The sequence below is a fragment of the Aulostomus chinensis genome, chromosome 11 (genome assembly GCF_037954235.1).
Source record: "Aulostomus chinensis isolate RoL2024-O1b breed Wild chromosome 11, RoL_Achi_v1.0, whole genome shotgun sequence".
NCBI lineage: Eukaryota > Metazoa > Chordata > Actinopteri > Syngnathiformes > Aulostomidae > Aulostomus > Aulostomus chinensis.
The window spans coordinates 597,501-610,000 of record NC_141330.1 but is presented as its reverse complement, the minus strand read 5'-3'; the positions used below and the strand labels follow the sequence as shown (position 1 = coordinate 610,000).

Genomic DNA, 12,500 nt, shown 5'->3' with positions numbered 1-12,500 from the left:
AGATGACGGTGTGGATCATTTCTTCTGACGTCTGTTCTGCTCTTGACTGTAGTCGATGTTCAGCTCTCTAACCATCAGCTGCCATTTTTGAACCACACAAAGAAAGTAAACACAGTACCAACACACAGTACTACCACGCAGTACTTCGTAGTCCCAGTGATGAGCACACGCCTGATACCACACATGACTGCATGCATCAGCTCCAGTGCAGCAGGACAGTGCTGGAAGGCTGGAGGCTCAAATACATGCTGCCGTCTGTTCTTGTCTGGCATGGCGCTGGACGCCGCCACCAGCAGCAGTGGTAGAAATGCAGTAATAAAATACATGAAAAGAAGTGAAATGTTTGTCACTGCTTCCTTGAGTTTGCATCTCACTAACTGGAACGTCCAGCAGTGACACGCGAGTCCTTTTACTGCCACTGACACCGCAGGTCAAGATGGCGGCAGAAGCAACACATTTGAAAAGCCTGGCAGCTCTCTGTACATATATTTATATAACTATGACACAACTTCCTGTTGACAGTCGCTTCCTGATCAGTGGATGAGTCACTGTGGCAACACATCATAACAAGCTAAGAGTGTTGTGTTTGTTAGGTGAGTGGTGGTGGAGCCCCCTGCTGGAGGAGCTGCAGCTGCAGGGCAGCAGCATCCAGGCCGACAGCTGGAGTCTGGTGGTGGAACCCAACTTCCTACAGACGCTTCACAAGGACCTGATCAAGCAGCAGGACGTCATCTACGGTGTGTGTGTGTGTGTGTGTGTGTGTGTGTGTGTGTGTGTGTGTGTGTGTGTGTGTGTGTGTGTATACATATACAGTATATGTATCGTTACTACCAGCTTCTCCTGCTGAATACTCCGGTCTGTGTTTCTGGGGCGCTGCCATGCTTGCTATGTTGTCCTCTGGCTGCATGTGGAATAAACATGGTTTTTAATTGTCTCCTGAATTATTTTGTCATGTCACTCAGAGTTGATTCAGACAGAGTTCCATCATGTGCGGACGCTGCGAATCATGGAGGGGGTTTACCGGCGGGGGATGCTGGAGGAGGTGATGTTGGAGGCGGGTGTGGTTCACACCATCTTCCCCTGTTTGGACCAGCTGCTGGAGCTCCATACTGCTTTCCTGGCAGAACTGCTGGCCAAGAAGACCCAGGGTCTGACGGACGGCAGTGCCACCAACTTCATCGTCCACAGCATCGGAGAGCTGCTGGTTAAACAGGTATAGCAGGTCAGGTGACCTGGGCGTGACACCGCTGTCTGTTCAACCTCATGTATACACAGATGGAGGGGAGTGTTCCACAACCCTGATCCGACTGGCCCTACTCAAGTAGACCCCGACCCATTTGGGGTTTTTGAGCCTGATATAGTGACTCTTAATGCAGGAGAGAAAATGGACCCTTTGTGTTCATTGGTACCAGTTTTGGTTCGATATAGGAGGCTAATTTCTTAAACTAATAACTCACTTTGTTCAAAAATATTTAACATAAATACATGGCTAAACACAGCCCGGTGGAGCAGTGGTCCTCACTGTGGCCCCCCAGCAAGAAGGTTGTGGGTGGAGCCCCGGCTGCAGCACGGGGTCTTTCTGGGTGAGTCTCCATGTTCTCCCTGTTCCTGCTGGGTTCTCTCTGGTACTCCAGCTTCCTCCACAGTCCAAAGACATCAAGAGGGACCAGGTTAATCCAGACTCTAAATTGACCGTAGGCGTGGCTGGGAGAGCCAATGGTTGTCTGTCTCTATGTGTTGGCCCTGCCATGGACTGGTGACCTGTCCAGGGGGAAGGCTGCTGGGATAGGCTCCACCCCCCACCCCCCCACCCCTATAACCCTTAATCAGGATAAGCGGAATAAAATGGATCGACATGGCTAAACAGGCCAGAGGCTCTGGAGCAGCCTCTGCTGGACTATGTTACATCTTTTTAAAATCCCCGTAGGAGTATGGTGTGCATTTTATGTGACAGTTCTTTTAATATCCCATATTAGAAAACACCAACACCAATAGGGGATATTTGGGATCAGGCTGCGACAGGCAGTTACTCACTGATATAGACTGGAGAACATTATTGAAGATGTGCTTTATGTCATCATTCATTCATCAAGTGAAAAAAGAAAGTTTTTCTACACAGAAACTGTCACCTATAAACCAATAAGCTTGTGTGTGTGTGTGTGTGTGTGTGTGTGTGTGTGTGTGTGTGTGTGTGTGTGTGTGTGTGTGTGTGTGTCTAGTTCTCAGGTCAGTTTGCAGATGACATGAGGAAACTTTACTCTGAGTTCTGCAGTCGACACCCCAAAGCTGTGAAACTCTACAAAGAAGTTTTAGCACGAGATCGAAGACTTCAGCAGTTCATCAGGGTGAGAACCTGGACCAGGACTGGAAGCACCAGCTCAGACTTGTTGCTCAGCCAGCCACGTATATTTAGCTTGAAACTAAATATCCATTTACACACAAGTTCTGAACCACAAGTGGACTAGTTAGTTTTTTATCTCCAGTCAAACTGTGTGAGGATTACTGTTCATGAAAGGGTTTAGGAGCCCTGCTTCATCATCCGTGATGTTTCCTGGGTTTATCGGGTGTTTCAGGTCTTTTTGAACATCAAATCTACCCTTGCCCAGGTGACCTGACCAGGGGTATCGGTCCCCAGCCTGCATCCCAGCAGCATTTAGCCACTTGGCTTCCCTTTTCAGCCAGACCCACCTGGTGGCTCTCTCTGCGGCACCCACAGTCAGTTTGATGATCCCAAGCTTGGCTAGGGGTCTGCATAGTGACCAGCCTGCAAAGCCTTGACATCCCACCTGGATGTGCTTACGGTGGGTTGTCCATCCGTGGTACCATCTGTGCGCATTTCTACTCTTGGACTTCATCCATGCACTCCTACCAGGGCACAATGAGCTCTACCATGATCACCTTCTTGGTGGAGTTGGAAAAGATGACCGTGTCAGGATACTGTGTGGTTGGAGCGATGTGCTCTGGAGAGCACAGCTGCTTCACCAGATCCACTCTCAGCTCCCAGTCTGCTGCCGAGGAAAGGAGGCCAGTCACCGATCTAGGCTGTGCAGGGTTGTCGGTTGGCAGTTATGGCTGAAGCTACCACCTCTGCTAGTGCTTGGAGCACTTGATCATGCTGCCAACGATAGCGGCCATCTGCAAGTGCTTTCGGGCAACTGCTGAGGATGTGTTCGAGGGATCCTCTTCCGGAGCACAGTGCACAGGCTGGAGTCTTGATTTTGCCCCAGACGTCGAGATTCACTGGGGTTGGTAGGCCGTCGTAAACAGCTTGAATTAGGAAGCGGACTCTGTAGTAGTCTGCTCACAGGATGGTATCTCAGCTCACCCCTCTGTTCTGTGGATTCCCACTTTCTCAATGCCCCTTGCTGCCTCAGACCCACCATCCTGCTAGCTCTCTCTTCTTCCACGCCAAAGCCAAACCGCTCAATTGCATAGCCGGTGATGATTGACCTCATACTGTGTAGCCGGCCATCTATGCCCCCCTTGGATGTTGCCGCCAAGATCTTGCAGACATCCTTGTCAAACTGTTGCCACTCGACAGACTTGCTTGCTGGAGGCCAGACTTTGGGGCTGGAAAGCGGGCTCCTCCTGTCTCATCAGGGCCGGTGCCTGTGCGCTGCTCTTCTTGCACCCTCTAGATTCTGAATTCTGAATTTTAGTGGACAGTGACCTTTTTGACACATTCAGACAGTTTAGCTGTTGTTAGCCATCAGTCCCCATTAGCTTCAAGGTAAATATACATGGCTGAGTCTTCCTGAACTCTGGAGTCACAAGTAATGCAGGAGGGAAAAACATCTCTGTCATTAGTATTTGATAGACAAAAAACTTTTGGGTTATATCCCATTTTACTTCAGGGTTAGAGCCTTAAGGAGACCTGGTTGAACCTTGTTGTAACTGGTGTCTTCCCATAATGCTCAGCGCACCTGCCGTGGCTCCTTACTGCGCCGCCATGGTGTCCAGGAGTGCATCCTGCTAGTGACTCAGAGAATCACCAAATATCCAGTCCTCATCCAGAGGATCCTCGACAACACCAAAGGTACATGCAAGCTCACACTCTGTGTGATTGATTCTCAGTTATTGATTAGATGGCGATCAATTTCTTCTCCCTGCAGGTAGCCAGGAGGAGGCTGAAGCACTGAGCCGAGCACTGTTCCTCCTCAAAGAGCTGATCAGCTCTGTGGACCATGAAGTCCTGGAGCTGGACCGGACCAGGAGGTTGCAAGAGATCCAGGCCCGGCTGGACCCTCGTGCCCAGGCAGAGGTTCGGGGCGGAGGTGTGTTCAGGGGAGGAGAGCTGCTGCGGAGGAGGCTCCTCCATGACGGGACACTCCACTGGAAGGTCCAAGGCTCTAGGATGAAAGGTAGTGAAGTAGGTGATGTCACTCCACACCATGTGAGGGGGGGGGGCTGAAGTCCTGGTGTCACATGACCTCTCTTTATTTGTCCAGATGTGCAGGTCCTGCTGATGTCAGACATCTTGGTTTTCCTCCAGGAAAAAGACCAGAAGTTCACTTTTGCATCGCTGGTGTGTCACAACTGTTGACACCTGAACACCTAAACACAAATCTGTATGTTTCGACTGAAGGGTGATGTAAGTCTTCTTCTGATCGCTGTATCTCCACCTGTCTGTGTCCCAGGACAAGTCTCCAGTGGTCTCTCTGAATAACCTGATCGTCAGAGACATAGCCAATCAGGAACGAGGCATGTATCTCATCAGTGACTCCACCCCTCCAGAAATGTACGAGCTTCATGCTTCGTCTAAAGATAACCGGAGGACCTGGATGATCCGGATCCAGCAGGCAGCGCTAAGGTCAGGCCTGTATGATAGTACCCTGAAGTACTCGATGGTGTAGTAACAGTGTAGCACAGTTCATAACATGTAATATTGTCTAGATTAGTGCAGTATAGAGTAATAACAATGTAGTAATTGAATAGTAACAGTATTGCAGGATGTAGTATCCTCAGTGTCCTAGAATCCGCTGTTTTGTCCTCAGCTGTCCATCCAGAGAGGAGTTTCCTCTCATAGAGACAGAGGACAAAGCTCTACTAAGAAGACTGAGAGGTAGGACACTCGGCTCCTCCTTCATTTCCCGTCTTGTCTTCTGTTCCCATCGGACTCAGAGTTTTTCTCCTCCTCTCTCTTTCCCCCAGCGGACATCCAGCAGAAGGACCGGGAGGTGCTCGAGCTCCTGCAGGAGCGAGTTACTCTGTTTTCAGACTATGTGGAGGCGACAGGAAGAGGACGAATTGAAGAAGAAGGTCCAGAACAAAGCACCTCCTCTAGGAATTCCTCCTTGTCGGACAGGAACCTGTTCAGAGCTGACACCCCCCACGCCCCTCAGGCTGAGCTGTTGCTCATGGCCGCCATCTCTGAAGGTAACAGTCTGGTTGACTGCTTCATGGGAAGCCTGAGGAATTGAAATTCAAGTGAATACGGATTGAATCTGTGTTTCTGTGTTCAGTGGACAAACTGACTGAGCTGCTGTCTGGCTCCTGCATTCAAAAGTCCACCGTAACCAACGGCAACCAGGAGCTTAACAGTGAGTTGAAGTGTCTGTCAGATGAAACTGAATCTGTCATTTATCGAAGTTGGATTCATGAGTCAAGTCAATGTTATTTATAATCAAGTTAACTCTTGACTTCCTGGGTTGGACTGGATCTGGGGGTGGAGAAGCACCAAGACTCAGAGGAAGAAGTTGGTGACCTGCAGCTGTGAGACATGAAGGAGGACAGAAGGAGAGAGAAGCCCAGTGCATCATGGGAGAACCCCCCCCCCCCCCCATCTAGGCTTATAACAGCAGAGCTAGCTCGGGGGCGGGGCGCTAGAGCCCTCCCTAACTGTCATCTTTATCAGAAAGGAAGGTCTTAAGTCTGCTCTTAAACCTAGAGAGGGGGTCTGGGTCCTGGACTGAAACTGGGAGACGGTTCCACAGGAGGGGAGCCTGATAGCTGAAGGCTCTGGCTCCATTCTACTGTTAGAACTCTAGGAACCAGCAGAAACCCTGCATCCTGGGAGTGAAGGGTTCTAGCTGGATCATAGGGGACCAGGAGCTCTGTCAGGGATGAAGGAGCCTGATTGTTGAGGACTTTGATGGTAGAAGGAGATTCTAGAATTCTATTATGGATCTGACAGGGATCCAGTGCAGAGAAGCCAGTCCAGGTTCTGGTCAGTCCACCAGCAGCTGGAGAGCCTTTAGGGTCTATCAGTGCAGCCTGATAGGAGGAACCACACTAATCCAGCCTGGAAGTGACAAAAGCGGGGACTAGTTTCTCTACGTGTTCTTGAGCCAGAGGTCTCGTGTGACTGATGAATTTGTCTCCCTCAGATGGCAACTCTGGTTCTTTCAACGGTTCTTTTGAGCTGAATGGTGTCTCCTCAAAGGTAAATGACCTCATGACACGTAACCAGTGACCCCATGATTCTGACTGGCTGGACAGAATGTGAAAGATGAACAAAACCTCACAGTGAGGATTCAGCTCCATCCTGTGGCCAAATATCTTAACTGCAATACCAATGGTTTGGTGAATGAAGTGAAAACATGTACTTTTCACAAAAATTGCCAAGTTTCCAACATCAGGCAATGTTATGTGCCTTCGATCACCTCTGATGAAGTTCGCCTCTCTTAGCCACGTCTATATTCTGGAGTGCCTGTCAGAAACATCATCATTGACACGAGACACCCCAAGTTCTTTTTCTTGGGTGATAAGCAGCAGGCTGACGATGTTTGGTGGTCCACCATCCATGTGACTGCTCACCTGGAGAAACGGATCTTGTGATGTCAGAACCTACGGCAAGCACACTGTGACCAAACAAGTGATGCCATTGCCTTTTTTCCTCAGGACAGAAATGGAAACCAGCTGCAGGAACAAACTTTGAAGGAGGTAAAGTCCCACCCTGTTTTCTGACCAGCCACCTCAAACTGTCCAATGAGAGCAGAGGTAGTAACGCCTGTTGTCTTCACAGGAAGTGTGTCAGCGATTGGTCAGTCTGAGCACGCAGCTTCACGCCCTCCAGGTCCGACTACGTCAGGGAGTTATCCACATTTATAATTAACTCCCTGAATCAGATATGTTTACCCCTCTGACTGGTTAACTCCACCCCCAGGCTGCCGTGATTCGTCAGGATTCAATTCTTGAACTGTGTGTACGGACCAGTCCCGTACCCTGTCCGACCCTTGGGCCTCGCCTCAATCGTTCCATGTCGCGGGACACAGGGCTAGACGTCGGTGGGGAAACGGCACTGCTGCGGCGGCAGGTGGAACTGCTGCAAGAGGAAGTGTCACGGCTGCGTGTAAGGGGGCAGGAGGTGGAGCCAGGCACAAGGAGGAGGAGCAACGGAGAGCTCACTGATGTCACCAAGGGGGAACAGGTGTGTGTGTTTGTGTGTGTGTGTGTGTGTGTGTGTGTGTGTGTGTGTGTGTGTGTGTGTGTGTTTGACTCAAGTTTTTTCAACGAGCCAAAGCAAACAGAGGCTCATGAAATGAAACCAATTTACTAGCAAGTTCATTTTCACTCATTTTAGAGGCTCAAGTTTGTGGTTCCATTATGTTGTTAAAACTTGATTCAGGCATTCCGGATCAGTTCAAGTCGGAGCGATCGAGTGTATGATGAGGAATACTGGGATCTCAAGGGTTCAAAACAGACTCGTGGGATAAGGAGCTGAATGTCTGTGTGTCTGCGCTCCCTCAGGCGTTCTGCTCTCTTCTAGAGACAACATCAATGTTACATTTGGTTCGGGCTGAACACAGGGGTTGGGTGTGTCCTCAGGTGAGCAGGAGGCGTGGCAGCAGAGAGTCGGAACCACCCACACTAGCCCCATTGGCTAGCCAGGATCCAGCTGACCCACTAGGTGGTGTTCAGGAAGGAAATGAGGATGAAGAGGAAGACCTGGTGAAGGCCTCTCCTCGTTCGGACAGCCCCAGAGGTCAGTTGGGGTTGATGCTTATATTATTATGTATTATTCAGGCATAATTGTCTCCAATTATTATCACCATGGTAACATGACCTCTGACCTCTCAGATCTCCAGGACATTCCAGAGGAGAGTGAGTGTGGAGCAGATCCCAGTTAATGTCACACCGACGTCACCACAAAACCGCAATGTTCCAGGAGAGAGGGCGGGCCCTACGGAATCTGAGTTTCTTCAGGATGTTGGAGAGGATGTGATGTCATTTCCTTCCAGCAGGCAACTTTTAGACCAAAACAAACGTCAGCAGCTTGAAGGGTTAGGATTTAAACCTCAAATGTTTTTTGAGTGTTGCTGTTTAGGTTTCAACATGAAGAAGGACCCATGTGACCTGTTTACGTGGGAGTGGGCAGGGTTTTTGTTGGGATGGGCGGGGTTGGTCTGTTAAAACCAAATTCGGCTTCAACACATTTGACCTTGTCTCTGATGTCATGTCCCTCACCAGACGCTGCACTGGTTTTTAGGTCCTCTGAAGTTTAGATTTGGTTGGTTTAAGATTTTAAGAGGTGAATAATTGAGACTGATTGTTAATTGAAACATTTAAACATTTTAGCTTCAGACGTTGACCTTTGACCCACATCCTCACCTGCACACAGTGACCCACTCACTGACAGGTGGGTGTTATGTCACACCTTTGACCTTTTTGATGATGTGACATGAGCTTTGCTTGAAGCAGATAAATGGTCCCTAAACGACACTACCCAGAACGCACTGCAGTGCCAGCTGCTGTTCAGATGCTGTATTTGATCTGCTGTAACTGTTTGATGTTAAGAGAGTAGAACCAACCTGATGTTCCAGTGTCAGCAGAGCAGGGGTTCCTTCAGCGCCGCCCACACCAGTAACTGCCTCTCCAGCCGGGCAAAATGATCACAAGTTACCCTGACCCACCTGTAAGGATAAGAGATGAAGATGATACCATGAAGGCGTAACGGTGACATCATGAAGGCGTTACGGTGACATCATGGAGGCGTTACGGTGACATCATGAAGGGGTTACGGTGACATCATGAAGGGGTTACGGTGACAACATGGAGGGGTTACGGTGACATCATGGAGGGGTTACGGTGACATCATGAAGGCGTTACGGTGACATCATGGAGGCGTTACGGTGACATCATGAAGGGGTTACGGTGACATCATGAAGGGGTTACGGTGACAACATGGAGGGGTTACGGTGACATCATGGAGGGGTTACGGTGACATCATGGAGGGGTTACGGTGACATCATGAAGGGGTTACGGTGACATCATGAAGGGGTTACGGTGACATGAAGGTGTCACGGTGACAACATGGAGGGGTTACGGTGACATCATGAAGGGGTTACGGTGACATCATGGAGGGGTTACGGTGACATCATGAAGGGGTTACGGTGACATCATGAAGGGGTTACGGTGACATCATGGAGGGGTTACGGTGACATCATGAAGGGGTTACGGTGACATCATGAAGGGGTTATAATGACAACATTTCTGTGAACATGACAGAACGTCACTATGTGGCATGCCTTCAACTGACTCGCCACCAGCAGTGACCTCATCACAGTACTTACATCAATATGAATGATATAACAACAATAATAATAATAATAATAAAGTTAAGAAAAGAAAGGGTTGGATATGAACTGTGAACCCTTTGTCATTTCAGTGTAAATAATTCATTAACTTAAAAGTTAATTTTGGTCCACAAACGCAGACGTGACCCAGAATCTGCTGTGAGCCGATGCGTCTGGTTGCCACAGCGGGAGACATTAAAAGAATCTGGATTTTGCTTCATCTGCCCTGTTGGAACCCCTGCTCTGACTCAGAAGGTTCTGACTGGTCCAGTACTTTCAGGATATTTGATCCCATAGCACTGCTGGTTCTGCTTCAGACTGGTCCAAAAATTTCAGGATACTTAACAGCCATTTGGGGTTCTGACTGAGCTCAAACGCCGTGTTTCTTCTGTATTCAGAAATGTTGCAATGATGTTTTACTGTTTTCAAGTCGGTTTGCGTGTAAAATTTGGATCTGTTTAACATGTAAATGATTGATACTGTTTGTTCTTCATAAACCAGCTGGATTCAGACTCAGGCTGCTTTCATGTCTCTGCATCACACACCAACCCTCCAGGATCTGGACCAGGATCAGGGAACCTCTCTGAAGGTTCTCCAGAGGATCCAAATCTTTACAGATATTTGGGTTCTGTATGGGTCATTCAGGGCTTAATACAAATGCCTAAATTTGGTTTTAAGTTGGTGATACAGTATCGTTCCCTTTATGATGTTAGAAAGTTCCACTGTGGTTATTTTATGGTCATGTTGCAACATTACAGAGGAAACTTCCCAGCTGGTTCTCTGTAAGTAAACAACAAACCCTGAAACGTTCTATTTAGAACTCAAGGAAAAAGGCATGGTGTTGTGACATTCCAAGAACATTCCTTCCTTAGAAGACAGAGGAAACATTTAGGATATCATGGGCACATTTAGCGGGAACAAACAGGCAATAATCCCTCTTTAGTTATGAAAAACATGAAGACACATCAAGCTGATCAAACAATAAGCAGTGTGTTTTTGAGCAATTTCACTGAAATATCACACACATGTTCTGAACAAATACGCACAACGAACAAACATGCCTCAGGAAAATAAACAGGATTAGAATCTTCGGTGTTTCTACCTGTTCTGACCCGTGCAGGTCATGTTGCTTCTACCGCGAGGTATTAAGCTTCCACAAGCATACAAACAAGAATCTAAATTTCAAGTATTTAATTGTTAAATATCTTTTTGTTATTGTTGTAGTTGCTAGTTGGTCACCTTTCAAACAGTACTTTCACTTTCTGAAGGACACAAGAAAATGTCATAAATTAAGAGAATAGTCCCGCACGAAATAACCTTCAATCAGCAAGAATATCAGATTTGTTGAAACTGACAAGAGGGTGGCATTGCTGCTGATGAAGCTGACATATAGATGGATCAGATCAGAGGGGCTGCTGCTACTGCTACTACTACTATGACTACTACTACTACTACTATTACTACTACTACAACCATTACTCCCACCACCACCTCTTCTGGTCTGCCTGGGTGCTGACACATAGGGACATGGTTAAGGCATTTCAGAAGATTCCAACTAAACGTTGAAATACTTTTATTTTGGAAAGGTCCATCTGCGCTATTTCCTGTGGAGCGAACGCAACCCGGATGAGGGAGGAGCCTGAAGTTGGGAGTTGGCTGAATACGGAAGTGGAGGCGGTCAGAATAAGAACCAGAAGAACCAGAACACATGAAAATCCCCAGATCCGGACTTGTCGATCGGCGTAGCAGAAACCGACAACCATAGACACCGAACGGCTGTTCAACAACTGTGACGGAGCTGAAGCGTCTCAGCAGCTAGTTAGCCCGCTGCTAACAGCTAGTTAGCCCGCTGCTACCAGGGAAGTGAAGCGTCAGCTGCAGGTGTGTTTTCCCCGGGGATTCTGACAGGTGAGTCAGTGGGTTGCAGGTGAATGTCACATGCTTTCGTCAGCTGCTAGCAGTGCTAACACGCCAGCGGGGCGGCGGTCCACGTTTAGCAACATGCTGCAAGGTGATGCAACACTACCGATGCGTGAAGATTCAACACTAACAAGTGCCTAATCAATGAGTTTGATTAGCGGTCGATGGTCGGCCCTCCAGCCGGGAGCTAAGTCATTCAGTCCCGAAGACGATCGAGTATAACGTCAGAAGGGAGACACAGAAATCCAGCGAACAAGGGTTAACCCTAACCCTAACCCCATGTCCAAACCCTAAAGTGGTAGAGGTCCAGCTAGGATCCTGGGGGACTCCCAGATCCAGACTAACTAACTGGTGCTGGCCAACCAAGTGGACCTGCTGTTGATGGACCACCGACAGGAGAAGATGGTGGTGATAGATGGAGCACCAGGAGACAGCAGCACCTGAAGAAGGAGCACCAGGGCCTGGATAGAGACCAGGGCCTGGATAGAGACCAGGGCCTGGATAGAGACCAGGGCCTGGATAGAGCAATAGAAGACAAACACATTCTAATATTACTTCTGACATCATGGATGATGCGTAGAGTGGCGCCTTGTGGGGTACAGAAACCAAGGTCCTGCTTTATAATGAATGGTGATTCCCTGCTGTTTATCAGGTCACAGAAGAAGAAGAAGATGAGTGGAGGACTGTGCAACATCGAAGCCGTGAAGAAGAAGATCAAGGTTCTGCAGGGGCAGGCTGAGGAGGCTGAGGAGCGAGCAGAGAACCTGCAGAGACAGGTGGAGGAGGAGAAGAGGGCCCGTGAGCAGGTACACACACCTGCAGCTCGCGGTCGGTAAAACCCACAAAGAGGAGGAGCCTCTTGAAGGCTGTTCAGGTCACTTGGCTTAAAAGCAGTCGCTGCCGCCGTCTGAGGAGGCGGTGATGCAGGGAGGTTTATCCACTACTACATGTCTACTGTCTAAAATCTCTGTATGTTAGCATGCATTAGTTGGATCATAATTTAGAAAAAAGAATTCCCTAGGAAGTAGGTTTCAATCATTGGTTCCACAGGTTGCTGTTCAAGTA

At 48.6% G+C, this 12,500-nt stretch overlaps 2 protein-coding genes across 3 annotated transcripts in view; both read left to right on the top strand.

Moving 5' to 3' along the window:
* Positions 1–10,045, top strand: part of LOC147252751 (rho guanine nucleotide exchange factor 2-like) — a 24,324-nt gene extending 14,279 nt beyond the window's left edge. Inside the window, exons 6-22 of the mRNA XM_086217512.1 lie at positions 1–8; positions 594–737; positions 963–1,213; positions 2,220–2,345; positions 3,919–4,036; positions 4,113–4,361; positions 4,449–4,525; positions 4,638–4,810; positions 4,995–5,062; positions 5,152–5,376; positions 5,463–5,540; positions 6,327–6,382; positions 6,841–6,882; positions 6,965–7,015; positions 7,106–7,369; positions 7,768–7,924; positions 8,020–10,045. The exon at positions 1–8 is cut by the window's left edge and continues 96 nt beyond it. Of these exons, the coding sequence (XP_086073638.1) occupies positions 1–8; positions 594–737; positions 963–1,213; positions 2,220–2,345; positions 3,919–4,036; positions 4,113–4,361; positions 4,449–4,525; positions 4,638–4,810; positions 4,995–5,062; positions 5,152–5,376; positions 5,463–5,540; positions 6,327–6,382; positions 6,841–6,882; positions 6,965–7,015; positions 7,106–7,369; positions 7,768–7,924; positions 8,020–8,069 (2,137 nt within the window). The 3' untranslated portion in view covers positions 8,070–10,045. The remainder of the gene's footprint in view (positions 9–593; positions 738–962; positions 1,214–2,219; positions 2,346–3,918; positions 4,037–4,112; positions 4,362–4,448; positions 4,526–4,637; positions 4,811–4,994; positions 5,063–5,151; positions 5,377–5,462; positions 5,541–6,326; positions 6,383–6,840; positions 6,883–6,964; positions 7,016–7,105; positions 7,370–7,767; positions 7,925–8,019) is intronic.
* Positions 10,046–11,130: 1,085 nt separating this feature from the next.
* The window catches only part of LOC147252750 (tropomyosin-like), an 8,693-nt gene continuing 7,323 nt past the window's right edge, over positions 11,131–12,500 (top strand). For both annotated transcript variants that reach the window (XM_086217509.1, XM_086217508.1), the window contains exons 1-2: positions 11,131–11,423; positions 12,088–12,241. In XM_086217509.1, coding sequence (XP_086073635.1) covers positions 12,107–12,241 — 135 coding nt within the window. In that variant the 5' untranslated portion in view covers positions 11,131–11,423; positions 12,088–12,106. The remainder of the gene's footprint in view (positions 11,424–12,087; positions 12,242–12,500) is intronic.